This window comes from Oryzias latipes, chromosome 6 (genome assembly GCF_002234675.1).
Source record: "Oryzias latipes chromosome 6, ASM223467v1".
NCBI lineage: Eukaryota > Metazoa > Chordata > Actinopteri > Beloniformes > Adrianichthyidae > Oryzias > Oryzias latipes.
The window spans coordinates 19082922-19110781 of NC_019864.2; the positions used below are offsets into that span (position 1 = coordinate 19082922).

Genomic DNA, 27860 nt, shown 5'->3' on the forward strand with positions numbered 1-27860 from the left:
CCCATTCACGTGAACTGAACCGACTGAAGTCTCAGTTGATGACAGATAAGGGGAAACCTCCTTGACTGGGGGAAAGAGCCTAAGTTGAGTTCCAGCCTTCTCACTGACTGAGATGTTGGTGCGTCAGGGCGCGCGGAGGCAGGCAGCTCACCTGCGCGTACAGGTGCAGCAGGCAGACAGTTCATTTACTCAGCAGACACTGTCGTCAGCACGCACGCAAGCACGCAGAGCGCGCCGTAAAGCAGACGTCCACCTGCCTGTACTCCCGGGACTGTTGAAATGCACCGTTAACGCTTCGGTGGGACTTCCTGTCGGACTCTGAGATGAACGTCAAGTGGACAGTGGAAAGATTTCTTCTCATGTCATTTTCAGTCTCCCACTTGCTGTTACTCGAGGGTGAGTCAGTTTTACCAACCTATCATGCAATTTTAAAGTCAAAATATGGTTACAAACTATTTTAAATAGTACCAACATAATAATAATTTATCAACTCTTAATTCCCTTGTACTTCCTGCAGAAGTATATTTTCTGTCTAATTAGCCTTTCCTCACCACTTGTAGGACTTCCACAAATAACTTTTTGTGATGGCAAATTATTTGAGGATATTTGATTAAAGATGTAATCAACATTTCTTTATTTTGTTTGGTCAAAACTTCAGAATTCACTGTTTGACTTTTCATTTAGGAGCTCAGAGTCACCTTTCACTGGCAGTGGGGAAATCACTGAGGTAATTAAGATAAGAAAAGTCAAAATTATTTTTTTAAATTTTGTCAGCTAAGTTTAAGGGATGCATGATCATTATTTTTTTGTGTGTTATTCTTATACAAGCCGATAGTACAATAATGATAAATACACACTTTCTGTCAAGACAAGAGTGTGTGACATAGACAGTGAACAAAATGTGTGTGCGTGCTTGCCCTTTTGTGTGTGAAGCCTCAGTAAAAAGCAGTTTTCAGTCTCAATTCAAGTGGTGTAAAGTGCATTTAAGTCTCCCCTTTGACTGTTTCTTCCCACTAATGTGCATGTTTGTGGGTGTGTGTGTGTGTGCGTGCGTAGAAGGGCTAATGCACTTCGGAGGAAACGGGATCTCCTTGGGGAGGAGGTTTGTACACTACACCTAAGGGAACCAGAGTGAGGTCAGGGCACCCTCACGAGCACAACACCCTCTCTGGCACAAAGCTGTCTTTGTAAAGATACTCTCACTAAGACATAGACATTTCTCTCATTTACTTTTATTGCTGTGTTGGGGATGTTAAAGTCTAATAATTACTTCAGGGACTGCTATTAATCTCTACCTTTTGGTGATTTTCTAAGACATATAGACCATTGGTGTCAGAAGACACTCTATCACGCAGCATTTTGCACAACTTCACAGCTAGAGATACATCTTCAGGTAAATATACAAACAGTTGAGTGATACATGCAGGGAAATATGAACGAATGAAGGATCTGAGCAATCTTTTCCAGAATATTGTGGTTGCCTCAATGGTGGCTGGTGTCAAGAGAGTGGCGTTTGTGACTGCGCTCAGTTCCAGGCTCTGGGAGATCGCTGCCAGATCAGTGAGTAACACGCTCACGCACATCTACTTATCGTCCTTTCATGTCTGCTCAGCTCTGTCTCCAAGCCAGCTACAACCCATGCAGCTACTCACTATGTTTAGCAGCCCCCCCCCCCCCCCCCCCAAAGAAGGATATAATGAAACACTTAAGGTTACAAGAACAAGGGTATATATGAGACCCCTCAATCCGTCAGCAAACTTTAATTACCCAAACACTCCATTATTATTTGTCACATCAATCTTTAGTTTCTATCTGTTTTGGTTTATACAAATCCACTACATTCCACCAACACGCACCCACCCACCTACATATTGACAGATTTTATCCCTGGAGGGACAGCGATTAAGTCTTTTGCCCTCAGAAAGCAGGGTAAGAGCTGAGTGATGGAGTTTCTAGTTTCTACACATTCAACAGGGTTCTTATCAGGGTATCTCAGGTCAGGCTCATTTCATTTTAAGGAACTAAGTCAGTGGTGACATGCAGAGGCCAAATACAATAAAGTTCTTTTGAGAAACAGAAATGGCACAAAAGGACAACTGATCAGATACAGCCTATGTGTTAGAAATTCGAGATCAAAAATTTTGGCGAAACAACCGATAAGTGCGCAAACTGGCTAATAAGATTACAAGATGTGATTCACTCCTACCACAACCCACTCCCTCAGATTCTGGGAAGCATCTTAGGCCCCGTCTTGGCAAAGGCAGCTGTGGGGATTTCCAGTAACAAAGGGCTTTTAGAACACTCAGGTATTCATTTTCCTCTGGTCAGTTCAGCGGAACGTAATACAAAAGAAATAAACATCTTGACAGAACAAGATATATGACGTGTCTTTTCAGTCTTTTACAAAAATGTCAGTTTTGGATTAAATTGTTTGGTCCCGCCTCATGTAACTGAGACCCTTCAATTGACCTAAATTGTATTTAATCGTCTCTTTTTGCTTGCAGTACCTAATCAGGGCCAAGATAGAGACGGGATCTGCAGGTCATGGGGCCAGCACCACTATGAAACTTTTGATGGCATCTACTTCTACTTCCCTGGGACCTGCTCCTATGTTCTGGCCCAGGACTGCCACTCAACAACACCTCAGTACACAGTTTGGGTGAGACCAATTGTAAAGATCTCCATTTGATATTGTAGCGTTGAGATTTATTCACACGTTTTATTGACATGCTCCTGTGTAATTTGTTTTTAACCGTCAGGTTCATAACAGCCGGTTATGTGAGGAAAGTGTGTACTCGTGTCCAAGAGCACTCAGTCTTTTCTTCCCAAATGAGGAGGAGATTCATATCGCTGGATATCAAGTCCACCAAGGAGGACGCAGGTGTGGAAGCAAATAAAAGAAACAATTAAATTGGCTGATATTAATGAACATGGCTTCATCTCACAGTTTTATGAATGCTTGTTTCTTTGAAATGTCAGGCTAAGTTTGCCTCAGACAATAGGCGGGGTGTTCATAGAGCGCCTGGCGGATTATCTGCTTGTGAAGAGCGTGTTCGGATTCTCTTTGGCCTGGGATGGAAGCTCGGGGGTCTACTTGAAAATGAGCGAGGAACACCAGGGGGCTCCCTGTGGCCTGTGTGGGAATTTTAACCACATCCCTGGCGATGACCTCACCACCGCTCGGGGTAAGGTCGGCCCGACCAGCCCCTGCTCCTCTTTACCACAATCATTGTTATTATACAGTCAACACTGATTCTTTCCAGTTATAGTGGCCAAAGAGCCTACAGAGACCAAAGTGGAACGATAGCAAAGAATTGGTCTGAATAGCAGAAGGAAGCATAGATCTCTCCACAGATAGTAATGTGTAAGTGACCTGTGGTTTACTGTGCGTTCAGGCAGGAAGCTGTTTGGTGGTGTGATGCTAGGCTCAGAAAAAAGTCATTTTCAATTGTTCTGGCTGCCAAACTGCCACTGTTCACTTTTCCAGCGTGTTTACAATCTTACAAATATTTCTGCCAAGTTTTTGATGTAATAGATTTCCAATTTATACTTTGAAGGTTGAACTAAACACCAAGAGTGTGTTTTAAAATGCTTTCTGGAAATATTTATCTTGTGTAAACCTTTTTCAGCCTTTTGTTTTAATTTCCGAAAGTGCCAATGTTTAATTTGCCCTCGCTGACTTTGTGTTCCAGGCATTGGGACAGATGAGCCGGCAGTGTTTGCTAACAGTTGGGCTGTGGACCTTCCTCATGAGCGAGCTTGTCCCTCTGTAGATCTCGAATTCAACGGCCCCTGCCAGTCTGAGTCAGACATGGATGTGAGAACTAGAGTTCCTTTCCAGTGTTCTTGACACTTTTCCTCCTTTGTAGCAAGACAGAGGGAATTCCACCAGAGACGAAATGTTATTCTTAAAAACCCACTCAGATAAAAAATGTCTTTTTGGAATTTTTAAAATAGCGTTTTTTTTCATGATGGAGGGCATATATGTAGAAAATTATGATTAAAATTGTGTTTCTGAGTATTTCCATTTATAAATTGTTGTGAATCAGGAGCAGACCAAAAAATGTTATTGGAAAAAGCCTTTAGCAGAGACATAAGTGCTACAGTTGACATGCCACAAACTCCCTGCTCCGTTCCATTCCGATGCATCTACTGCCGACAAATAGACCCATGTGCATGTTCGTTTTCCTGAGCTGAGTGCTATTAGCCTGCATCTGGCTCAAAACTCTACAGCTGGAGAGCTTCACTATTCCTCGCAATTTTTGTTGCACTGCTAATGTTAACTTGGGGTTGTAAGGGGCTGAATGACCTTCACTATTAATATTTATGCATTATTGCTATTTTTATTTTATTTTACTTTCTTTTAATACATGCAGGACGCCATCGAAAAATGCAGTGCTCTTCTCTTTTTCCCATTCCTGTCATGTCATGATAACATTGATCCAAATCCGTTCGTTGCGAGCTGCGTCTCTGACCTCTGTGTGTAAGTTAAAGACATACACTTCATGTTTGGTTTTTTAAGCTGTCATGGGCTCCTCAATGCATTTTTTACCCGGTTTAGGTCTGATGATGAAGAAACATTTTGTCACGCTTTGGTGGAATACACCAGAGCCTGCTCACATGTTGGATATCCAGTAAGAGAGTGGAGGGACAGTTTCCCATCATGCAGTAAGTTCTCCTGCAATTTTAAATTTTTTCAAGACCCAGCCCCCCAAAAAAAGAAAAAAAATCGTTGTACTCAACTTGCTATTTACATAACATGTACTGTCCTTTACTGTCCATCATGCTTAACTGAAGTGTTTTTTTGTGCAGATGATGGCTGTGAAGAGAGTTTTGTGTACAGAGACTGTATCAGCTGTTGCCCACCCACCTGTACATTTGAGAAAGAATGTCTAGGAACAAACCTGCATTGTTTGGATGGTTGTTACTGCCCTGATGGTGTGTTTTTCTTTTTTTTATACAAAAAATAACAATACTTTTGCTGCCTTTTTTGTGCCAGTGTGATTGAACTCAAGCTATTCTTTTGAGTTGCAGGCCTTATCTTACAAAACGGCACTTGCATAGCTGCTTCTCAGTGCCCTTGTGTTTACCATGGCACCTCGTACATACAAGGACAAGTGCTTCAGCAGGGTTGCAGTGTTTGGTGAGTGTGAACAGCTGGTGAACGTGCGCCGTTTGACATGTGCCGCTGATTTGTGGCGCTTTTCAATTTCAGCGTGTGTATGGGGGGCGTTTGGAACTGCACTGAGAATAACTGCACAGGTGAGAACCAAGACTGTGTCGTTACTGAAAAAGAAGGAAGTAGCTCAGATAACTTAAGTCATTCTTTCTTCTGTCTCTTTTTAGCTGAGTGCACAGTGGTAGGGGATGTGTTTGTGACCACTTTTGATGGCAGGATGTTTCTCCAGCCAGGGGCATGTCAGTATGTGCTGGCAAAGAGCCGCAGCAGCAACAGATTTACCGTCACACTGCAGTATACAACCTGTTCAGAGGTATCACAAACACACGTGTCATAAACGACTGCGGTTAAACACACATCTGTGCAATATAACTACCAACATCACAACTTCTCTACTAGTTTCAAACTAGAAACTAAATTTAAAACAGGTTGTGTCACAACATCTCCATGTTCTTTTGTATGTTCTTTTCTTTCTAAAACATGAGGTTGTTGTTGTTAAGCCATATTTCCCCCGATTACTAAAGACTGTTTGTACTGTAGCAGTCAGGTTTGCTTTAAACATGGTTAACACTTGACAGAAAAAATGGGGTATTGGTCTCATCTGACTAAATTATGCCCTTTTCAAATAAATCAGGGGCTTTTATGCTCTTCATCAGTTTAATCAGCTGCTTTGTTCTTGTAATGATTGCTAATACGGTGTTCTGTTCTGACTCTGCAAGAGGTTTGCTAAATATAGAGGCAGTTTAAATAGTCCACTACAACTCTGATTAGTAGTAGTAGTGCTCTATGCAATTTTGACTGCAGTGTTATTTTTAGGTCCTTGAAGCCCTGATTTCTTATAATTTTTTTTTGGATTGCCTCAAAAATACAATTATTGTATTTTCTAAGGTAAAAAGAGTAATCAGCAAGATGAATAAGCTTCTATAACTGTTAATTTCTTAGATTAATTGCCAAAATTCTGCAAACATCAATTAAAAATGCATTTACTCACATCCTTCTGAACAGATCCAAAGTTTTTATATTTGTAATTTTTTAATTACCTTTAATATTTTATACTGATATTTAACAAACATACCGAAGGGTGACTGCTGCTGATCAGACAAACAGCTTATTACTATATTAATTATATTATAATTTCCCTAAACTCTAACATTTCTACAGTATATGCAATACTGTGTTTAGTTTTTTCCCTTTTTCACATGAGTCTTCTAATATTTACCTGTTCTGACAAATGAAGCTTAAAAAATAATTCAGGTGTACTCCCTAACTGTAAAAACATACTTTACTGTGCTTTTAATTTCTTAATTATTCTATGTAGTGATTACTTTTTAACACTGATAATACAGTTTATAGAAATAGCCAATGTTTTTTTTTTCTTTTTGTTTGGAAAGGACCACAAAGCCAAGCACGTAAACTCAAGTTGTTTATTGTTGGAGGCCCACCAACCACACATTATTTGCACTTTAAAATAAATTATAATTTAAGATTCTAAATTTTGAGAGCAGTTTTTGATTTCCATGAATAACTGAGGTAGTGCAAACTTCCATATTTGCCACTAAAAACTTTTGTTAGATTTTGTAACTACAAGATTTTATTACATGTGCTTTGTAAAATAACCAACACTTTAATGTAAATTAATTTATTATCTTTTGTATTTCAACAGCAGCAGGTGTGTATTCAGTCAGTAACAGTGGTGCTGGATGAAGATGTGAGTCATCAGATCACACTGACTAGAGAGGGGGAGGTCACAATTGGTGTAAACCAAGCAGCCACCTTACCCTATGTTAATGGTAGAGTTTACAAAATTGTGAAATTTATTCTATTCTCTTTTTGTGATCTTCAGTAAAAGTTTATTAATGGGATTTTCTGTGACTAGATGCGGTTGAGGTGCGCAAGCTGACCTCTGTGTTCACACAGCTGAAGGCGGGCATTGGGTTGAGGTTGCACTATGATGCTCGAGGGGGACGCCTGTATTTGCAGCTGGACAGCCACTGGCACGGACAAACTTTGGGCCTTTGCGGAACCTTCAATGGAAATCTTCGAGATGATTTCCTGTAAGCAAGTACCTTTAATGAGTAAAGGGATGTCCAATAAGCGAATCTCTTGCTGACTGTCTTTGAGTCTGTTCAGGTCTCCTGCAGGAATGATCGAGGGCACTCCTCAGCTTCATGCCAATGCTTGGAAGGTTTCATCTGCTTGCATTGCTCCAGTAAATCTTCCCATTATAGACCCATGTGAAGTGAACCAGCACAATGGTAATAGTTATCAGTATTTTGGATAAACTACAATCCTAAGATTGTTCTATACATTCTTATTTATTCAAGTTTGCACTTTTTTGGATAAATTTTGCTTTAATTTTAAGCTATCGTGGTTTTATGGGACCACATTTCTTCACAACCATTTCAGCTTTTCTTTTTTTTTCTTCACACCCCAGTCTACTATGCATCCCAGTGCGAGGTGCTTGTGGGGAGTGCATTTGCTCCATGTCATGGTTACATCAGCCCAAACATCTACCAGCAGCAATGCCGCTATCAGGCCTGTCTTTGCGGAAGCAGCTGCATGTGCACAGCCCTGGCTCACTACACTTACCTCTGCTCTAAACACGGAGTCCACGTTGATTTCAGAGCTCAAGTCTCTGAGTGTGGTTAAGTACACATCTTCCATGCTTTTAATTTATTAGTTTGGTATTCTTCAACCCTGCTAATTCTGCACTTTGAAAGCACAGGCATGGTATGTCTTGGAGGTATGCTGTACCACTCGTGTGTGTCGTACTGTGGCCGGTCCTGTCGAGGGCTGTCCAGTTCTGAAACATGTGTCCCTGACGACTGCGCAGAGGGGTGTGGGTGTCCAGAAGGGAGTTACTATGATGATGTGCGCCAGCGCTGTGTGCAACTGTGAGACTAAACTACCTTACAATTAGCTGCAACAGAACCATCACACAGAATAATAGAAAGCATCAATGTAGTTCTGTGAATTTCTCCTCAGGTCACAGTGTCACTGTTACTCTATGAATGGTGTGTCACAGCCAGGCGAGGTGACCTTCAGTGCATCTGGACCTTGGTAAGCCATGAGATCCAAAAACATAGGCCTTACTTTACCTTCTATGCTCATTACACAGAGTGAGACGTACTTGTTCTCACTGTCTGACAGGTTTGTGAAAACAGTAAAAGCTCAGGTGATTGTGAGATGAGACGGGGAGCACTTAAACCAGTGTTGTGTTTAATAGCATTATTCTGTTTCACCAACACTCAGCCCTTTCTCCCTCCTTTCCTGTCTCTCCCACCAGCTTGTGCCGAAATGGGAAGCTGGAGTGTGAGCCAGAGGAAAAAGGTAACCTCTCTGCACCAACCCCCCTCCTTCAGTTCCCGCTCCCGTTCGTTCCGACAACAAAGTGCCGTTTCAGGCTAGATCCCTCTCACTGAAATCAAGAGGATGATGTCTGCAGTTGTAGCTCCTTTCCCAAGAGCTGTTGTCGCTGATGCTTTGAGTGATTGGTGCACGGATTTTTCACATCCATGTGTATTTGTTTGCTTGAAAATTGTAGAGCCGGATAGTGCAGAGGTTGGGGAGTGTCCAGAGGGAAAGGTGTATCACAGCTGCATTGAGCAAAGGGGAGGAGTCGCGTGTGCCCCGACCTGCCGTAACCTGATGTTGAACCTCACCTGCCCACCCAATACGCCATGCATACCTGGCTGTGTCTGCCCTCCTGGGTAATATAAGAAGCTGCTTCCCGTCTATTGTTTTTAAAACACTCTTAGAAACTGATTTTTGCACGCCCCAATAAGATTTATTCTTTATCTGAAACATGATGTATCTGTGTGCTCTTTTCATTACTTTCTTTGGTATGTGCAACATTTTGCTCACAAGTTGAAGATTAAATTAATTTTACTTTGAGTGATAGAAAGAAAACTTACTAATTTTATCAGTAAGTTTGTAACTCTTAAATAGTAGTTGGATAAACTGTTAATGAGATCTTCATTTTATCCCTCAGTTTGGCAGGAACATTTAATTTAAAATTAGCCGCAAATTAGTTGTTTCCTACGTCTAATATAAGACACACTCTCACTTTAAGCTGTCATAGACTCTCAAGAATAAATGACACATTTATGTTTACTTGTAATAGACATTTAAATTTTTTATTTTTTCTAGCACTCTGCACAACAAAAAAAGGACGTCAAACTAAAATATCCCCAAGTTTTTAAACTAAAATATAGAGTTTAAAACGTTAGTTGGTCAGCTCTTGGTTGGACAGATCTTTGTGCTGTGAGAATTTTTCTAGAGACTTTGATTAAAATATAAATAAATTTGTGTTTTAAAACAATTAAAAAAATTGCAGAGTGCATTATGGAGGTTACAACTCACAACCAAGAGCATTTGAATTATCTGATCCAATAAAGCTTCACCAACGAATGCAAATTAAAACAGTGGTTGCCTTGAAGCTAAGGTTAGAAAATAATCAATTTTAATTAATGAACTGAACTGCAGGGACAGGATTGAAGTAAAGAGCTTGTGAGTGGTTTGCATTGAGTACTTTTGGTTTTATCTGTGCAGGCTGGTTCTGCATCAGGGGGAGTGCTACTATCCAGAGAATTGTCCCTGTGCCTGGCTTGGCCTTGAATATCTGCCTGGACAAAGTGTGGAAACGCCTTGCTATAAATGGTTAATTCCCTTTTGAGTTTCTACTACTTTTTTCATTGGTATTATAAAACAAAACAAAGAATACCTGTAAGTTTTTATTTTATTTTTAAATTTAGGGTGTACAATTAGGCCGACTTTAATGAAGAGAATGTCAAACTTGCTGTCCTTCCTGTTGCAAAGTGTGCATTTGTTGGCATTAAGAGACGTTTTAACCATTTCTTTTCTCCTTCTCTCATGTCCATCTGTCCATTCTCTCAGTGTGTGCCACCGTGGCTTTTTCAACTGTAGCTATTCTCCATGTCCAGCGGTGTGCACAGCTTACAGTGACAGACACTATCATACCTTCGATGGCCTTGAATATGACTACTACTCAGACTGTCAGGTCTACCTGCTTAAAGTAAGTCTAAATGTACATATTTATCGACATACATTGCTTTTTTTTGGAATAGTGAAAGGTTATGCATATTTTTTTAAGATTTTTCTTTCTAAATCAAAGAAAGCAACTTCCGACAGATTGCCCAAGACAAATTCACAAGCATTTTTAGATTAAACAAATGAGGCACATCCCTTGCAACTCCAGGTTAAGACTGATTTGAATCTGGAAAACAAGATCCACGCCTGCTCCCAATATTGGAGGCAAAAAATGGTTTTTAATTAGTGCAGATTAAAGTGTGTTTGTGTGTGGGTGGGTGGCTGCGCGCTACAGTAACGCTAGTAGACGTTGAGCAAACCTGAAAGTCGACAAAGAAAGCAGTGTTCACATCAAACCCCAGGGCTCCTGCGCTCCCAGGGATATAGAATTAGAATTAGCAGAACAAACATTCAGAATCAGACCAGATGGACTGCTGGCCTCCACGCAGACCTGAAAAGAAGCAGGAAGCAGGTCATAGCTTTGTCTGTGTGTCTTGGTGTTCCTTTTCTGTCTCATTTATCAAGACAGATTTGTTTTCCAAAGGAATCATGTTGTAAATTTGGTTAAAATCTTTTAACAGAAATCAGAAGTCTGTTTTTTATTTGAAATTAAAAAGAAAATTGGAAATTAAAGGATACCTTTTGTTTTTGGCTGATGTTTTTTTCTTTCCCCCTCTTCCTTCTCACCAGAGCACCGGAGAACCCGAAGTGTCCATTGTTGCCCAAAACAAGGACTGCTATGAGAGTGGGATTGTTTGCATGAAAATACTGGTCATTCATGTGGGGCTGACCAAGATCTACTTCACAGACAACTCTGGCAATCCTGTACAAAAATGCACAAATGATCTACACACTCAGCTTTGTCTCAGTCTGTTTCCATCAAAAATGCTGAACTGATTTTTCTTGTAGAGCCCCTCCACTGTCGTGGGTCGAGAGTCTGAGTTTGAGCTCTGGAAATCAGGCTACTACACCGTTGTCCATTTCTCCAGCCAAGATCTTACCATCCTCTGGGACCGTAAGACAACTGTACACATCAGAGCTGGACCTCAGTGGAAGGTCTGAATAAAAACGGCATTCTTACTTTGTCATCGAGTGGCGTGGAATTCGCTCCGAAGACATGACCTGCTACTTGCATGGTTTTCCCCAGGGTCGCTTCAGTGGCCTATGTGGAAACTTTGACAGTGTAACAGTGAACGACATGACCACATCCAGCCACATGGAAGTCAATAACGCTCAGACGTTTGGAGACAGCTGGGCTCTGGGACAGGTATGACTCAGCTCTCCTTGCATTGATCCTAACTCTAGCTCCTTTCTTCTTTTTATCTTTGTCTGTCTCACTCTCATGTACTTGTCTCCCTTGAGTCGTCTGTGATATTTAAGAGTAATCAGACACTTGATCACCTTCTCTCTCTGTGTGTGTATGTGTGCGCACACGTTATTGGTGTTTCAGTGTGAAAGTGACTACATCGTTGAGCGACCGTGTGAAGGGGACTTAGGAAGACAGCCGTACGCCAAACGGGAGTGCGCTCTTCTCTACAGCGACGTCTTTGCACCCTGTCACAATGTGGTGAGTGCCACTTAACTGAACCCAACACACACATACACAAATGACCAGCAAGAGAGAATGTTGCAATAAAAGGTTATCTTTCTCGTGACAGAGTAGTAGAGGTTGGAAAGAGGTTATGGGAACAAGGCTTAACTGATCCCACAAATACACTGTTCATTGGAAGTAAATGCCACACAGATGCTGAATGACAAGACACAAATGCCCCTTCTGGGCTTTAATGGAATGTTGTTCTTCTAAATTGTGACCAGTAGATGGAGCTATGTTAGTTTGGACCAAAGCAATTTATGTCATGAAACTTTAGTACCATGCTCTTAAAACACCTTTTGTGGAGCAGATTTCTTTTTGTTGGGAGGTGATTGTCTTGCCTTTATTCTTTAGTCATAAAAACTCTGTTTTTTTTAAACATATTTCATTGTGCCTTGATTTGTTTTCTGTAAAATGTAATCCTATTTTAAACAATTTTATAACTAAATATGATTCACGTATCAAGCATTGGCAGACAATTGACAGACAACTTGGACCTATTCAGGCTTTGTTATTTGTTTTTAGAGATATTATTTCTGCATTCTCTCTTTAACTTTGTACGTTTCTCTACTGGGATATGTAGTCTATAATCAGCAGGCTTTAGTTGGAAATAATAAAACATGAAAGTGATTGAGTTTTAATGTAGAGTGGTCCTGTCAGTGATGCTCATTTTAAAGCCTGTCAGCAGCAGGAAGGAAGACCTGTGGAATCTCTCCTTCCAACAGCGAGTTTGTGACAGAAGCTGCTCCTTTAGGGCAAACAGAGCATCCTTGGTCTGTGGGTGGTACCAGCATAGACATCAATTTAGCCAAGAACCCCTTTATCTCCTTAATGTAACTCTCATCTGTCCTTGTTTGATTCAATATTAGGATTTAAAAAACAAATGTTTGTATGTTTTTATTTAATTATATTCTTATTTTAAAATATTCTCTGTAATATTATTAGCAAAGCTTGAGAAAAAAAGAACTGTCTTATTAAATACATTTGTTTTATTTTTCTTGTGTTTTTTGGGGGAGGAATCAAGCTCATCACTGAATATTATTCTACTGAAGTGACTATTAATATTTAAATTCAACTTAACTCTACTCAGTTTGCTGCACACATCCTTCCTAAAAACTTAGTAAAAAAAATACTCCATGAATGATGTGTACTTTTTATGCCCATCGTCACAACATAAAGATAACAAAAATCTGCGTGTGGGCAGGTCAGCTGACTCTCAGGCGTTCTGCCCATCATGCAGGTCATGGGATACCTGTTGCAGCAGAGGTTGGCCCACATTTCTTGTCCTGATATCTCATCAGGGCAATTCATTTCTGAATTATTTATGACTGCTCATCCTATGAGGAAGACCTCCCCCAGCCCTCCCAGAGAGATTTAGCCTGGTTCATCTTACGATTGTAACTGTGTTGTTGTGTTTATAACTGTGTGCATGTGTGTGTGTCTTTTAGGTTGATGTGGCCTGGTTTTATAGAAACTGTCTGACAGACACGTGCAATTGTAACCGTGGGGGGGACTGCGAGTGTCTCTGCACATCCATTGCTGCATATGCACACAAGTGCTGTCAACAGGGGGTCACAATACACTGGAGATCCCCCTCTGTTTGTCGTGAGTACACTCACATGCATATGCACATTACCCATATATCTTTTATCACAGTTCTGTTTTGTTTATTGCCATTTATATATGTTATTATTCTAACATTTGGCACATTTTTTTTTGTTATGGAAATCTTCATGGGTATTCTTCCACTTTCAGCCTATGACTGTGAATACTACAATCAAGGTGCGTATGAGCGAGGACCCTCTCTTTTACTGTTGCGGGTGGATGTACTTCTATTCCCACAGAGCTTGTAATCCTTCTCACTTCCTGTCTTGCTGTCTCGTTCTTCCACAGAACTAGGTGATGGCCCATTTTCCTTGGTGAGTGCTGCCTTTAATGACACCATGTTTGGAGCGAATCGCACCAGCAGCTCCGTCTTTCCAGTGATGAGGGAAAGACCAGGACAGCTTCCCCCACCAGGGCTGTTGTTTAACTTCATGATCACCCCAGGCCTGCAGAAAGACAGGAGCTCACGTGAGCATCCACAGTCACCTGTCAACATGACACTTAAATATTTTGTATTTCTAGAGGCCTAATCAAAGTTGTTCTTTATATTTATAGGTGTTTCTGTGGTGTCACTTGAGTCTGCAGAGAGACCGAATTATTTCCTTGCAGTGTCAGGACGCAGCCGCGTTCAGTTGGAGCACTGGAGTCGAGGGGTTGAGTTCAGCCGCAGAGCAACCTTTATCCAGCATCAGGGGCTGTTTCTGCCAGGATACACCTCATTCGAGCTCGTCAGCCAGCCTGGAATCTTCCTGACACTCACTCGGTCGGCTGCACGAGCCCAGAGATATGAATCCTCCGAGGGCTTCAAAGCTAGCAGCAGCTTCACACTTGAGGGTCAGGAATACAAAAATGCATCCAACACACAAACAATGAAAGCAAATCTCTAATGTCAAGTTTAACACATTTCCAATTTCCATTAATGCAACTTTAAGGCACATTTTCCTAAAAAATACAGCAGTGTTTGTGAAAACTCAGCTCTTTTAAATTTCATATTTGATCACTAAGACCTTTAAAAATTAGGAAGAGTTAAGAAGGATGTCTACTGTAAAGTTTGAATTAGATAACAATAAAAAACTAACAAATTTCAAATAATAATCTTAAAGGAATCAAGAATCTTTAACTATAAACTGAAAAACAAAGGACCTTAAACTTGAAAAAATTCTCTTACAGCTTGTTAATTAAACTAACTTTTCTTTTACCTCATATTGTCATAAATCTCTGCGAACTAAAATCGGAAGGAAACTGGTTCTATAATGATTGCAGAGCCTTTCTAATTTTAGATGTTGTCATGCAGTTCTGCTCAGTATTTAGTTTTTCATAAAACCACCCACAGGTTCTGTTGTTAAACAAGTAACTGCTGTGTCCATATGATTTTTGGGTATATTCAGCAAATAGAAATTCAAAGATATACTATTTTTTTCTTTGCAGAGAGCTCTTTCATAATCCCATATCGCATGATGTGTGAGTGGCGCTACCAGGCCTGTGCAAGCCCCTGTGTTCACACATGCAGTGATCCAGATGCCACCCGCTGTCAGTTCCTGCCTCAGTAAGGCGCTCGGCTCAACAACAGCATTCATGTATACTTCACATGGTCATCCCAGGTGCTGAAAGTGCTGTCATGATGTTACAGTGTGGAGGGCTGCTTTCCGCGCTGTCCGAAAAACATGGTCATGGACGAAGTAACGAGACGATGTGTCTACAGGGAGGACTGTAAGTGAAACTACACCTTCTTGTTGTCTTCCATGTGCATACACATGTTTTTAGATTTTCTTTTCAGACAAATGGAAGGATATAAATGTAGTTTATCTTGACATGTTTTGACCATTTTGGCCTGCAGTCTTCCTCAGATAGTTTTGCGCCTGTCAGGACATGTAAGGCATCAGTTCTTCAAAGACCACAAACAGATTGAAAGGGGCGTAGTCTTTAAGATAGCCCTGGGACACGCCCATCACAAGCAATTGACAGTGACATGTTATGACTTGAGCAAAACTTTCCGAGGAAGACAGCAGGCCAGCGGTCAAAACATGTCAAGGTAAACCATATCAAAATAATTCCATTTGTCTGAGCAAAAAACTTTCACAAACATATTTAAATGAAGCTCCCTTTTGTTTTGTCACTTTAGTCTAAAATTTCTTCCATATTTATGGGTTCTTTTTGTTGTTTGAACAAATTAATTTATGATAACAGTCATCCAAATCATTCCATAACAATTTATCCATCATAGACAACCCAGATCATCTTCTCCACCCTGTTCTGGAAAAAGAGTGGAGCTCCTTCTCAAAGAGGCTCAGACAGCTCTGCTCAAAAACTGTCTGATACCGGAAATTATTCCTACCGAACACAAATACACTTTACAATAACTCACAGTGTAACAGAAAACTTGTGCACATTTCTGTAAATAACTTTTAAATTATATCATCTTCTTTTTATTTTTGGCTTTTTTCTACAGTTAATTTGTTTTTATGTTCTATTTTCTTTTAAGATTACAATGCTACTGTAACATACAAATTTCCCACGTGTGGGATCAATAAATTAATTCTGATTCTCATCCCGTGTAGGTGTGTCGCTTCCCCCAACTCCAACACCCTTTGCGTATGTGGTGCGGTCCAACAGAACTACTTCAATAGCAACCACTACACTGACAACTACTACCTTAAGACCCACAACTACAACACCCGCCATGCCAACAACTACCTCCACCACCACTACCACACCCAGCACAACTGTGACCACTGAGCTTCAGACTTCACCCACAACTTCTTCCCCTTCAACCACCACTCCCACTACTACAACCCCTCCAGAAACAACCACTCTCAGCACAACAGAGATGACCACCACACAAACCACGATGTTCACCTCACCCTCCACTCCAGAGCCCACCACATCTCCCCCACCCTCCACTGCTCCTACGTTCACTACTCTGCCCCCACAAACGTCCACTCTGCCGCCAACAACTTCCCCCTCCACCCCCCCAGTGCCCACCACTGCAATGACTACCCACCCCACATCCACTGAAGCTCCCACCACCCCACCGCCGACTTCACCAGACATGCCTACCACCACCCCAGTAGACACTGAGACAACCACAGCTCCACCTCCGACAACTGTCGAGACCACTTCAGTAAGCACTGAGCGTCCCACCACCGCTCAAACGACAGAAGAAGCATCAACCACACCTCCATTCATCTTTCCTTCAACACCATGCACAGTAAGTCCAGTTAAAGTTAAGTACTATGCTACAAAAACACGAATACTTGGTATAATTTTTCAAAAAGAAATATTCAAATCGAAAATTATTTCTTACAAATTTTACAGTTTCAGAATTGGTAAGGGTTTTTTTTATGAAGGTGCACATTATTCCATTGATTTTCAAAGATAAATCAATGAAATAATTTTTACTTAATTTATAAAAGCATAAATATCAAGGCATCCAAAAATGTTTCAAACAAAAACAATGTTATTTTATTGTCTGTCCATAAACCCAAAAAGAAAATCCACTTCAAAAGTTGAATCAGACTTACTTGTGGATGCTAAAACCCAAAGTTGTTTGTCTTTGGAGTAAAAGCCCGAACTCCTCCATATTAAAATTAATTACCGAATATTCCATGAATCATCTCTGAAGACGATTAAGCTCCACGTTTGTTGTTCTGTAAGTCCACTCCCCTCTTTTCATCTATTGTTTTGCTTATTACTTCAGGGCAGTTTCTAACGACGAACATTTTCTTCATAAGAGGATTAGTTGCTGACAGGAAAACTAAAGTGGAAACCAAATATAAAAAAGAAGATGCTGTAAAAAACCTTTTTTCCTTTTATTTGGGGGTGGCTTTAGCTCAGAGGCCAGATCAGCTGTCTGCCAACTGGTTAGTCAGCAGCTCAGTTCCCAGCCTTGACAGCTAATGTATTATTAGAGAAGACACTTGACCCACATTGCCAGTCGTGTGGAAGTGTGACAGACTATGCAAGTCGCTTTGGATAAGAGTCTCCTAAATTGAAAGTTATTACTCATTATATTAAAAAATATATGTAGGTCACGATACTGTGAACATTTTTCGCAGATCAACTTGGAGAGCTTGAGTAGAGAGTTGTGTTGAGGTTCTGTCCCAGCTTTATTCAACGTTGAAACCAAACTTTCTATTTTGCATCCACAGCCCCCGTTCTCACACCGGATCGATGAATGCGCTGAGCTGATCTGTTTTAACGGTGAGCTGCTGCTTCACAACTCCACCCTCCACTGTCGCTACAACACCACCCCACCGCAGTGCAGTCTGCTGGGCCTGCCCATTCTTGTCAACACAGACCCCTGCTGTCCGCAGTGGCAGTGCCCGTGTAAGTTTTGCTCAAATGAACACTTTAGATGCTGATAGAGGAAGAATGTAAGAAGAAGTCTGTTTTGGTTTGTGGCAGGTCGCTGCACTGTGATGTCAGACCTGCGCGTGATTACATTTGATGGCAATAATGTGGCGCTGTATGACAATGGCTCTTACATTTTGGTTAGCCTACCCAGAGAGACCATTATTGGCGTTGTGGAAAAATGTCCAACTAGTCAGGTAACTTTGAAAAACCATACACTTTACTAACAAAGTGATTTCAAACAAATGTACCTTTGTTTTGGGGTAAATTGTTTGATTTCTTTGTAGAGCGTGAACTCCATCAGGCGGCCTGTGAGTTAATTCAGTTTTCTTTCTATTCTTTCACTTTTTTCCAACAAGTTTTTATTCAGTTTGCACTTTAAGTCACGTGTCAGCGCTCTTTCCTTTTTCTTCCCTATAGAGTCCGACAGGCGGAACATCCGGCCTTTGCTTTAAGAAGCTAAACATAACCACCTCCTCCTACAGAATCATCATAAACCGACTAGATCGCAAGGTGTTCATCCTAATCTTGTTGAAGAAAGTCAATTCATCCCACAGGGATTATTATGGTTTTTTTCCTCTCTAGGTGACTGTAAACTACAGACCTGTTAAGCTGCCATTTTCTCGTCACTCTGTGTATGTGGAGGACACAGGCAGCATGTACTTGATCAACACACCTGGCAAAGTCAGCATTCAGTGGTATCATAGTACTGGAATTATGGTGCTACAGTACCTAGCGCCTACTTATGCATTTGTTCCCACTCGTGGCCTATGTGGTGAGTCCAAACACTCATTTAAGAACATTAACTGGCTGTTTAAAACGTTCAGTGGAACTGGGTTTCATTCAGTCGTTTTCTCCCTCTACTTCACCTGGATCACTGTCTAAGCACACGCTGTCTTCCCACTTTCCCAGGTTGTTGTGATGGCAACCCAGAAGACGACCTGAAGCTGCCCAATGGCACAGTGGTCCGAGAGGTGGGAGACATGATGCTGTTTCTGCAGGCGTGGAGAGTCCAGACCACTGATGAGACTGAGCATACACGTCGGGTTGGAGACAACTGCACTATTGGGGACTGCTCCACCTGTCTGTCCATGCTCCGCCAAAGAGCTTTCACACCTTGTCATAGCAAGGTATCTGTCTGTTTACCTGGAGTCTTTAACCTTTAACACTTACAGAGCCATTCAGGTTTCTTACCGACCAAAACCCAGTGAGAGCCGCAAAGTCCCATTTCACAGTTTAGAAAAATTGAAGTTCATATATAAAATGTGGCTTTTAAATATTTACAATAATTGAATTGTGACAATGTTATATTTTTTATATTTAAGGTAAGAATATGTGCTTTAAGCTTATTCTAATAATAAATCACTCAGATGGTAGATTTTTACGGTGGATTTTGATTCCTTTTACCATCATGATGCTCAGGTAAAATCTAAACATAGCAACACATAAATAACTAAAACAATTTAACCAAAGCTAAACACTTATTATTTATTTAAATTGCCATCATTTTTCTTCAAAGCCATAGAGCCACAATGGAGGGATTAAAGAGCCGCGTGTGGCTCTGGAGCCTCAGGTTACAGACTTCTGGTCCACACATTAAACAATTAATAGTTCTAGAAAAAGAGCATAGTAATTATTTGTAAAAAAAAATCAGGATCCATAAATAGTGAAACAAAGGTCTTGTTCAGTCCTCAGAAAAACCAAAATAATGTTTTAATTTTTTTTAACAAAGTATTTACCAGATTAACAATTTTAATTTCTGTTTTCCCCTGCAGTCAAATTTGATAATTTATGTTTTTTATATTAGACAGTGGTTTTGTCTTTGAGTTTTAGGTGCAATGAACTCACTCTTGTCCCCCTAAAATTTAGTTGGTCTGTTTTTGACACACTGGTCTTTAATCTCCCTGCGTCATCTGAACAACAGCTGAATAACCATTTATAAAACTTTGCAGGTGCCTCCGGAGCAGTTCTGTGACATTATGTGGGCAGGAGACTTGCATTACAAGGATCATCAGTGTGACTTTCTGGCAGCCTACGTCGCAGTCTGCTACACACATCAAGTTTGCATCAGTTGGAGGCGACACAACTTCTGCCGTAGGAAGACACTGATGAAAAAACTGACATAAGTGCAAACTTTGTATTTTATTTTGCTCCCGACTGTCCATCTTTCAGCATTGCGATGTCCTCCTGGGAAAGTGTACGAGCCCTGTGTGAGCACCTGCACGAGCCGCACGTGTTTGAACAGAGACTACTATGAGGAGACTACATGCTCCTTTGTCAGAGAGGAGTGTGTGTGTCGCAGTGGAACCATCCTGCACCGTGCCGACTCTCCTTATTGTGTGACAGAGGACCGTTGTGGTGAGAGAAAAACCTTACATTTTTCAAACACTGCATCACACAGAATTTTGTAAGTTCTGTTTCTTTTATGTTATTTTAAATCTATTTCCCTGGTTCTGCATGGTCCAGTCTGCACAGATAATGAAGGGAACCCCAGGGCCCCTGGAGAAGTTTGGAATGGCTCTGCTCGAGGCTGCTGTTTGTATAAATGTGTGGAGAATGGCTCTGTGGTGGCTGTGGAGCCGGACTGCAGCACTGTACCCACACCACTGTGTGAGAGAGAGGGAGAGTATGTGCTGGATGTGCTGGAAGAAGGACACTGCTGCCCGAAGAAGATCTGTGGTGAGGTTAACATCTTTAGCAGAAGAATCAAACCTTTAAAATGCAAACCTCTGGAGATGCCATTGATTTTTTTTCTTGTAGTTAAATATGCTGCAACAGTTGTCTTTTATTCACTTCATGTTTTTATTTTATTTTATTTAGAGTGCAACATGACCATATGTGACAGTGAGGCTCCATCTTGTGACAATGGCAACAAGCTAGTTATTGGTTACAGTGCTCTTTCCTGCTGTCCAGAGTATCGCTGTGGTAAAAACAAAGTTATATGAAGCTTTTCAAACTGATCCTACTAGATTTGGACCTTCATTATTTTACTTATTGCTCTCTTCAGAGTGTGACCCCATGGCGTGTCCTCCTGTCTCATACCCTGAATGTAGAGAAGATCAATTCCTCGTCGAGGTCAGGGGACAAAAGTCATGCTGCTACTCTTACCTGTGTGGTAAGTTTTGGGTAAAATCAAACCATAAATCAGCACTGATGTTGATGGTTATAGGTATAACTCTTAGGATGACTTCCATCTTAAGCCCCTTAAAGACCCGTTCAGATGAAAAATGTGTTTTTTAAGATTTTAACATGCTCTTGAAGCATTTTTCTGATAATAGAGGATATTTATAATTAAGCTTAACGTTGCATTTCTTAGTATTGCTATATTCAAATAGTTGTGAATCGAGAGCAGATGAAAAAATGCCATTTGAAAAGTGCATTTGTTTTGTAGAAAATAAGCTGTGCGGTCCACAATCTCCCTGCTGCATTCATTTTTAGAATATTAGATTCATGTGCGTCTTTGTTTTCCTCATATGAGGTGGCATCTGGCTCAAAACTAGCTTCAATACTGCTCGCCATTTTTGTTGCACCAGTAAGTGTAGGTTGGGGTTGTGAGGGGCTAGCGGGAGGGCCTGTAAACAATGGGATGATGGGAAGTGTGGGAAAAATTTCGGATGAATTCTTGCTGCTCAGCAGAAACTATGTCCAAGAAAATAACGCAGGTTTCTATGACAGCATAATCATAATGAAAATACCACTGGGAATACTTTTACTAAAGTCCTATTGTAAATATCATCTCAATCATCTTTTGATCTATCAGAAGATGATTTGTGTGGGACTTTAACATGTTTACACACCAAACCCAGAATTGCATGCACCTACTTTTAAATGATATTTTTAATAATTCTAAGAGATAAATACATGTTTAATGAGAAACTAAAAAATGAACGACCCTGGGAGTATTTCAGGCAGGCAACTCTAGCAGTGCATTAACCTGGTTACTCCTCCCTGCGGGCGGTTAAATCTAATTAACTCCCCTGTTTAGCGTCCTACTTAAGTTCAAGGTGTGCGGTCCAATCCCTCTTCTTCCAATTCCACGAGCTCTGCGTTCAACAACCCACCGTCCTCCCCAGCTTCCACCTGTGAGCTCCGTTAGGGGTAGTTTAATACGGAGATCTTTGTTTTATGTATCTGAACGGAGCCTTATGCCAAACTAAAAGAAATATGGAAATAAATCTTCTTTACTGCAAGAGCTGTCTGACTGAAATTTGATTTTTTTTTTTATTTTTTTATAAATCAACTCTTAAAGGCCATCTGTAAACCAGGGATAGCAGGGGTAATGTAAAAAAAATTGTAAAAAGGAGGGGTTTTTTTTAGGAGGACGGTGAATATTATAACATTTGTAAATATGCCGGATTATAGACTTGGCACAATTACCATCCACAGTTCCTGAAGTCATACAGTTTGTTATGCATATTTTCCTTACCATTTTACCCCTTAAAAATGAGCAGTTAGACCTAATGATAATGATAAAGGATGAATTACAATACACACTTATTAATATTTGCAGCAATGACATGTTTTCTTTTCTGTTAGTGTGTGAGTCATGTGTTGACAGAGTTCCAGCTTGCTCACAAGGAGAAATTCTGGCTGTTGATCAAAACAGCACCAACAGGTGCTGCCCGCAGTACTATTGTGGTGAGTGGCTGTATGTTTGGGCGACTGTTTCTTGTTTCCATCTTTCTATCGAATTATCTTTCTCCCTTTTCTCTGCATTACAGTTTGTGATGTTAATCAATGCCCTGAATCCTTTGTGAGCTGTGCTTCTGGTCTCTCGCTGGTTCAAACTACTCTTCCTGGCCAGTGCTGCCCTCAGCATCACTGCGGTATAAGCTCCAAAACGCACACATGCTCATACACTATTCATGACTGGTGCCATGCCGCTTATTGGTCGATGATTGTAATTATCTTTAGCCGCTTTTATGCCCGTCACGTCTTTGTATAAATTTCACCCTTCCGCTTTGGTTAACTTATTTTTTCTCAGAATGTCAATGCGAGGACACGCCTTCGCCCATATGTTCAGTGGTGAGTCAGCGAAAAAGCTGCATCAATGTCGACTCATGTTTTTGCTGGAAAATGAATAAATTCTGTTAAGCCAGCACTTTGTTTTCTCTCAGGGCGAAGTGCTGGTTGAAATTCCAGACAGCAGCACCAACTGTGGCTGTCCACAGCACACATGCAGTACGTGTTAACCAAGCTTGAAATTGCACACCTGATGATGCAGCAGACTCTATCTATTAATCATCACACTAATCGTATAAGGCCACTGTGTTTACCATGGATTATATGTTTTGCATCTGTGTGTTCAGAGAAGGCTGAAGTGTGTCTGTTCCAAGGGGTGACGATTCTAGGTCCAGGCCAGTCCCTTGTTCAGTATTTTGAGGGAGAACTTTGCTACACAGTCCAATGCCTGCGTAACAAAGATCCAGAAACTGGGTTCTATGCCATGGAGATCACATCTGTAAACTGCTCACAGAAGTGTGGAACTGTGAGTACAAAACACTCAATTATTCCACATTTTGTCCTAATAAACTCAATCTTAGTGATTTCTTTTTTTACAACTTCTTTTATTCCTATGAATGACCTCTTTAAACATCTGTTTGTCTCCGGATTTGCTGCATATTTTCAGCACCAGATTTACGCGCCATCCACAGATCCTCAGGTTTGCTGCGGCTCCTGTAAGAATGTTTCCTGCAATTACACCAATGAGAATGGCACAGCGGAGCTTTTCACCGTGAGAACAAACAAAGTGACATCCACAGGTGCTCCATGCTCATCCATTTAAGTGTTGCTAACTCTGTCTGTGAATGCAGGCAGGGAGCTCCTGGGTGGAGAACTGTACACGTTACGACTGCGTGGAGACATCGGTGGGAGCGGTCATACTCGCCTCTGGGGTGATCTGCCCTCTGTTTAATGACACAGACTGTATTCAGGTCAGGACCATTAAAATTTGTCTGAACCAAAATAAAAACAGATTTCTGTGCAATTTCTTTAACTGTTAGTAAACACCAACAAAGTAATATATCCTTGGGTTGTAAGTTTCTATCTGAATATTATTTTCTATTTTTATTTGTATCTTCTTCTTGTAGAGTGGAGGCATTGTTCAAAGCTATGTGGATGGTTGCTGCAAGACTTGTGAGTCTGAAAATAACATTTTTGATATTGGTATTGTGCTTATTGCAGCTGGTTAGAGGGGTGAACGCTTTGTTGCCTGGCAGTGGATGGGCTTATTGGCTGAAAAGGTTACGGGCGTGGCCTTTCTTAGAGGGTTTGAGGTGCAGCCCGGTGGCTGATGACATTTTGAAATCCTTGGCTTTTACAGGTGTCCTCCAGATCTTTTGCTGAGCTATCAGGGGATTCAGTGTCTCAGAATAAAAAACAAAACACAGTAGAACAGCAGAACAGAAACAAATCAAGGGTTATTTTCTGTTCATGTTTAAAATCTAATACTTCAGGTCAAAAAAATCTTCTTTGCTATTAGAAGAATTTTTATCTTCAATGAAGGAATCAGACTTTTTATTGTTTGTCCTAAATCCAATTTACTAAATGAGATCTTAAATTTGGAAAAAGCCCTTTATTTGCTTCTCATTTTTTGGTGTGGTTTTATTGTTTGTTTGTTTTTCTTTTTTTTTATTAAAGAAAATAAAGATTTTTCATTTTCTTTTTTTGTTGGCCTTTAAACAAAAAAACATATTTTTCAAGTTGAAACAAGTCACTTATCTTTTTTTAAATATCTATTTTTAGAAAGAGCCTTTCCTTTCCTATGTGGATTGGAGCGTTCATAAACCCTCTCAGAATATTCTCAGAATTGCACCTTCACCTGCTTGCCTGCTTTACACATGCAGATATGAGATGGTACAAACTTTGCTTTGCGAAGCTTTGTAGTACATCATGTATTTTGTTGCATTCCTTGGCTGGCTGCCTGGAGTGTACCTCCCCCCAATAAAAAGTGAAACTTAAGTGCATGCAGTGCTGCACCAATTCCTTTTTTTGTGTTTGTGTGTCGCATGAAACTGTATTTTTATAAACAAAGCATAACCTTGTATTCTCCTGACGCTCTGTGAACCGGACGGCTGTGATCCTGATGATGCTACCAGGTTCTGGATTGGGTGTTTTACCATTTACCTTTAGCCCCATAACGCCCACTGGTAGTACTAACTGTGATACAGGTACCATCCATTTGCAATTTTTATTATTATTGTTCTTTACATTTTGTAGTATTTAATTTGTGAGGAAAGGTTTTTGTTCATGTCTACATCTGTATTTATGTTTGCACTTTGGAGCTTGGTCTTTTTTTTATAAAACAGAATTTAAGATGAGCAGAGACAGTTATACGGAAAAGGTATGACCTTGCAAAGCGATCGAAACATGGCCCAAAATCCTGAACAGCTGGTTTAAAAGTGCAGTTTAAATTAGGTCAGTAGCCAGTCAGGGGATTTCTACTGAGAAGTGCTTATTCATCATAAAACTGTCAAGGCACAGTCTTACTGCTGGGCAACAAAGAGCCCTTCTCGTGTGATTAAAGTTCTGTCATTGAAAGATTATCCTATTAAACTGATCACAGTATTTCTGTTTAAACATGGCTGTCAGTTTGTGTCAAACCTTTATGTTGGATGGTTTTGCCACCATCGATTCTGCAGTAAAAACATAGTTTGTTCAAGATACAGAAGTGTGTAAAAGGGTTTGCCCACATCCTGAGTTCCTGTTTGCATGTTTGTCGAAATGAAACCTTTCAGATCATTAAATGAGTCTAAATAGTAGATCTGTTCACACAACTGAACACAAAACTTGTTTAATGAAGGTGTTCATTACTAAGCTGAAAAAAAAATGATAATCACTAATTTGGCTCACATCAACTGCAATAATGTCTTTGCAATAACTGGATATGAGTCTTTTACGGCGCTGTGAAGAAATTTTAGTCTGCTCATTGTAGCTAATTCTTTCATTTAGGCCACCCTTTTGGGCTTTTTTGAATCCGCTTTTTCAGGTCATGCCACATAAAGTATGACTATTCCACTCCTCATTTTGTTCTTCCAAAGCCATTCAGTGAACTCACTGGTGCTTTCGAACATTGTCCTGCTTCGCAATCTGGCACTTGCAGGAAAATTTATAGTTCTAGAATGGTTCCATTTAACACAGAAAATCCTCCAGGTCGTACTGCAGCAGCAAAGAAAAGCCAAAACCCTACTATCATAGTCTCACTACCATATTTTACTATTGGTGTGATGTTTCCTTTTAAAAAGCTGGTACTTCTATGCCAGCACACAACTTCCAAAATGCTCAACTTTGGTCTTGTCAGTCCACCAAGTATTTTCACACAGTTCTGAGGATCATCAAGATGTTTTCTTGCAAAACTGAGACAAGTCTTCATGTTTTCATCCTTAAACTTTGCCCCTCGGCTCTTAATGCCCTCTTTCTTATAGTGGAGCCATGCCTCTTAAATGGGGCAAGTCAGGCGTGCAGCTCTTTGTTGTCAAGTCTTTTCTGACCACTTTGATGAAATTGTGCTCTTGGTGTAAATTTCTGGTCTGCACTCTTGAGAATGTTTGACACTGTTTTATGTTTTTGACGGCTTATGCCATCATATGATGGAGTCCTAAACCTTTTAAAAGAGCTTTTTGAACCCCTTCGAAGACTGATAAATCTCAATTACTATGTTCCTCAACTGTTTCTAAATTTCTCTGTATTATAACTAATTTTATTATTGGTACACTAGTAGTTGTGATGCTAATCAGGCTTTAAATCTTTTTAACCAAACAAACTTAAGATTAAGCATTTCAGCCCAGTTCCATGAAAGTTTAGGTTTCTTTTTCCCTCAATAATGAATAACTAAATTACAAAACTGCATTTTGTGTTTACTTGTGTGATCTCTTTCTAATATTTACATTGGTTTGAATGCCTCCACTGTTGATGTTCCTGAGTGTTTCTCTGTGTGTGCATTTTATTTTCCTGGTGAACGTGTGCAGGCAAAGAAGATGGCAAGACATGTAAACGTGTGGCAATCCGAACCACCATCAGAAAAGATGATTGCCGTAGCAATGCACCAGTAAGAGAATTTCACACAATTGTAAAATTAAAATGAGTGCTACTCATTGAAAAGTAACATTCGGCCACTGTTGTCCCTAACTGGTCTCTTTAATTGCAGGTCACGGTGTATTCTTGCGATGGGAAATGCCCATCTGCCACCATATTTAACTTTAACATCAACAGCCACGCCAGGTTTTGTAAGTGCTGCCGTGAGAGTGGACTACAGACCCGCACTGTCAGCCTCTACTGCTCTCGCAATGCCACAGTGGTGGAGTACAACTTCCAAGAGCCCCTTGACTGTTCCTGCCAGTGGAACTAAAAGAGCTTGAAATAGTTTAAAAGAAAGGATCAGAAAATTGAACGGACATATGAATAAATGGGCTTTTGGGGGGGGTCTTTGCATCGGAGCATAATGGACATGCATAAAAACCAGCCATGATTTTTTTTTCTTTCTTTTTTAGCACACGCTCTCTACTCCACCAATCGTGGGTCATAGTTTTCCTGCAAACTGCAAAAAATAAAAAAAGGTTTTACCAGGATTTTTTTAGGCTGTTTCTTTAGTCCTACCTTTGAAATGTTAGCGATTCTAGTGTACTGTACAATATATTAATGTAACAGATTTTATAATTTTAAACAACATTAACTTGTTGTGTTCATACAGACTGTGCATTTTGGTTGAACTTGTCAAAAACAAATAGCTTTTGCTTTGTTTTGTTAGAAAAGCTTCACTGCTTTGCTGTTTTTTTAAGTAAAACATTTTAATAAAAGGTTTCATTGTGTTATTGTCCGTGTTATTAAAATAGAAAACATTACACAAATAAACGTATGACCTGAAATGGGACCTTTTCACCTTACACACCTTTCCCTTTAAAGCTAATTAAACGCACAAAACGTCCTGATTGAGCATCAGCTGTGCTGATATGTGCTTTAGTTTCACCTCTGAGAGGGTGATGCTGAGTGGGAGTCACCCCTTTAACAACACACACCCCCCTGAGTGGAGTCACTCTTTGTCAAGTCAATCATTTCCTCATTCTCACATTCCTTTCATTCCAAGTGGGC

General features: G+C 40.4%; 1 protein-coding gene across 2 annotated transcripts; it reads left to right on the forward strand.

Moving 5' to 3' along the window:
- Nucleotides 1-88: 88 nt before the first annotated feature.
- otogl (otogelin like) lies at nt 89-27674 on the forward strand. 2 transcript variants are annotated; one of them, XM_023955865.1, is made up of 58 exons: nt 89-396; nt 685-727; nt 1057-1102; nt 1315-1393; nt 1468-1560; nt 2505-2659; nt 2760-2881; nt 2980-3185; nt 3693-3817; nt 4377-4483; nt 4562-4668; nt 4813-4938; nt 5035-5143; nt 5216-5262; nt 5347-5492; nt 6843-6969; nt 7056-7233; nt 7310-7434; nt 7614-7823; nt 7905-8073; nt 8165-8239; nt 8466-8509; nt 8724-8889; nt 9731-9838; nt 10076-10214; nt 10919-11053; nt 11138-11284; nt 11376-11495; nt 11679-11795; nt 13268-13424; nt 13575-13601; nt 13713-13892; nt 13980-14258; nt 14853-14970; nt 15055-15134; nt 15983-16632; nt 17573-17750; nt 17829-17971; nt 18062-18085; nt 18195-18287; nt 18360-18549; nt 18687-18904; nt 19727-19868; nt 19947-20132; nt 20241-20453; nt 20595-20699; nt 20782-20889; nt 22311-22412; nt 22496-22600; nt 22759-22799; nt 22892-22955; nt 23084-23262; nt 23404-23508; nt 23588-23707; nt 23864-23909; nt 24872-24943; nt 26741-26820; nt 26920-27674. In XM_023955865.1, exons 1-58 carry the CDS (start codon nt 324-326, stop codon nt 27118-27120), a joined length of 7650 nt encoding a protein of 2549 aa, XP_023811633.1. In that variant the 5' UTR covers nt 89-323; the 3' UTR covers nt 27121-27674. The 2 variants fall into 2 exon arrangements, with proteins under 2 accessions (XP_023811633.1, XP_023811634.1); XM_023955866.1 differs by lacking the exon at nt 24872-24943.
- The last annotated feature ends 186 nt before the right edge of the window (nt 27675-27860 follow it).

Excerpts from the sequence above, each read along its gene's own strand:
- otogl (XM_023955865.1), top strand. The coding sequence starts at position 324 with ATGAACGTCAAGTGGACAGTGGAAAGATTTCTTCTCATGTCATTTTCA. Across the intron at positions 3,818-4,376 it reads AGTCTGAGTCAGACATGGAT|GACGCCATCGAAAAATGCAG; the intron begins GTGAGAACTAGA and ends TAATACATGCAG. Across the intron at positions 20,454-20,594 it reads CTGCCCGAAGAAGATCTGTG|AGTGCAACATGACCATATGT; the intron begins GTGAGGTTAACA and ends TATTTTATTTAG.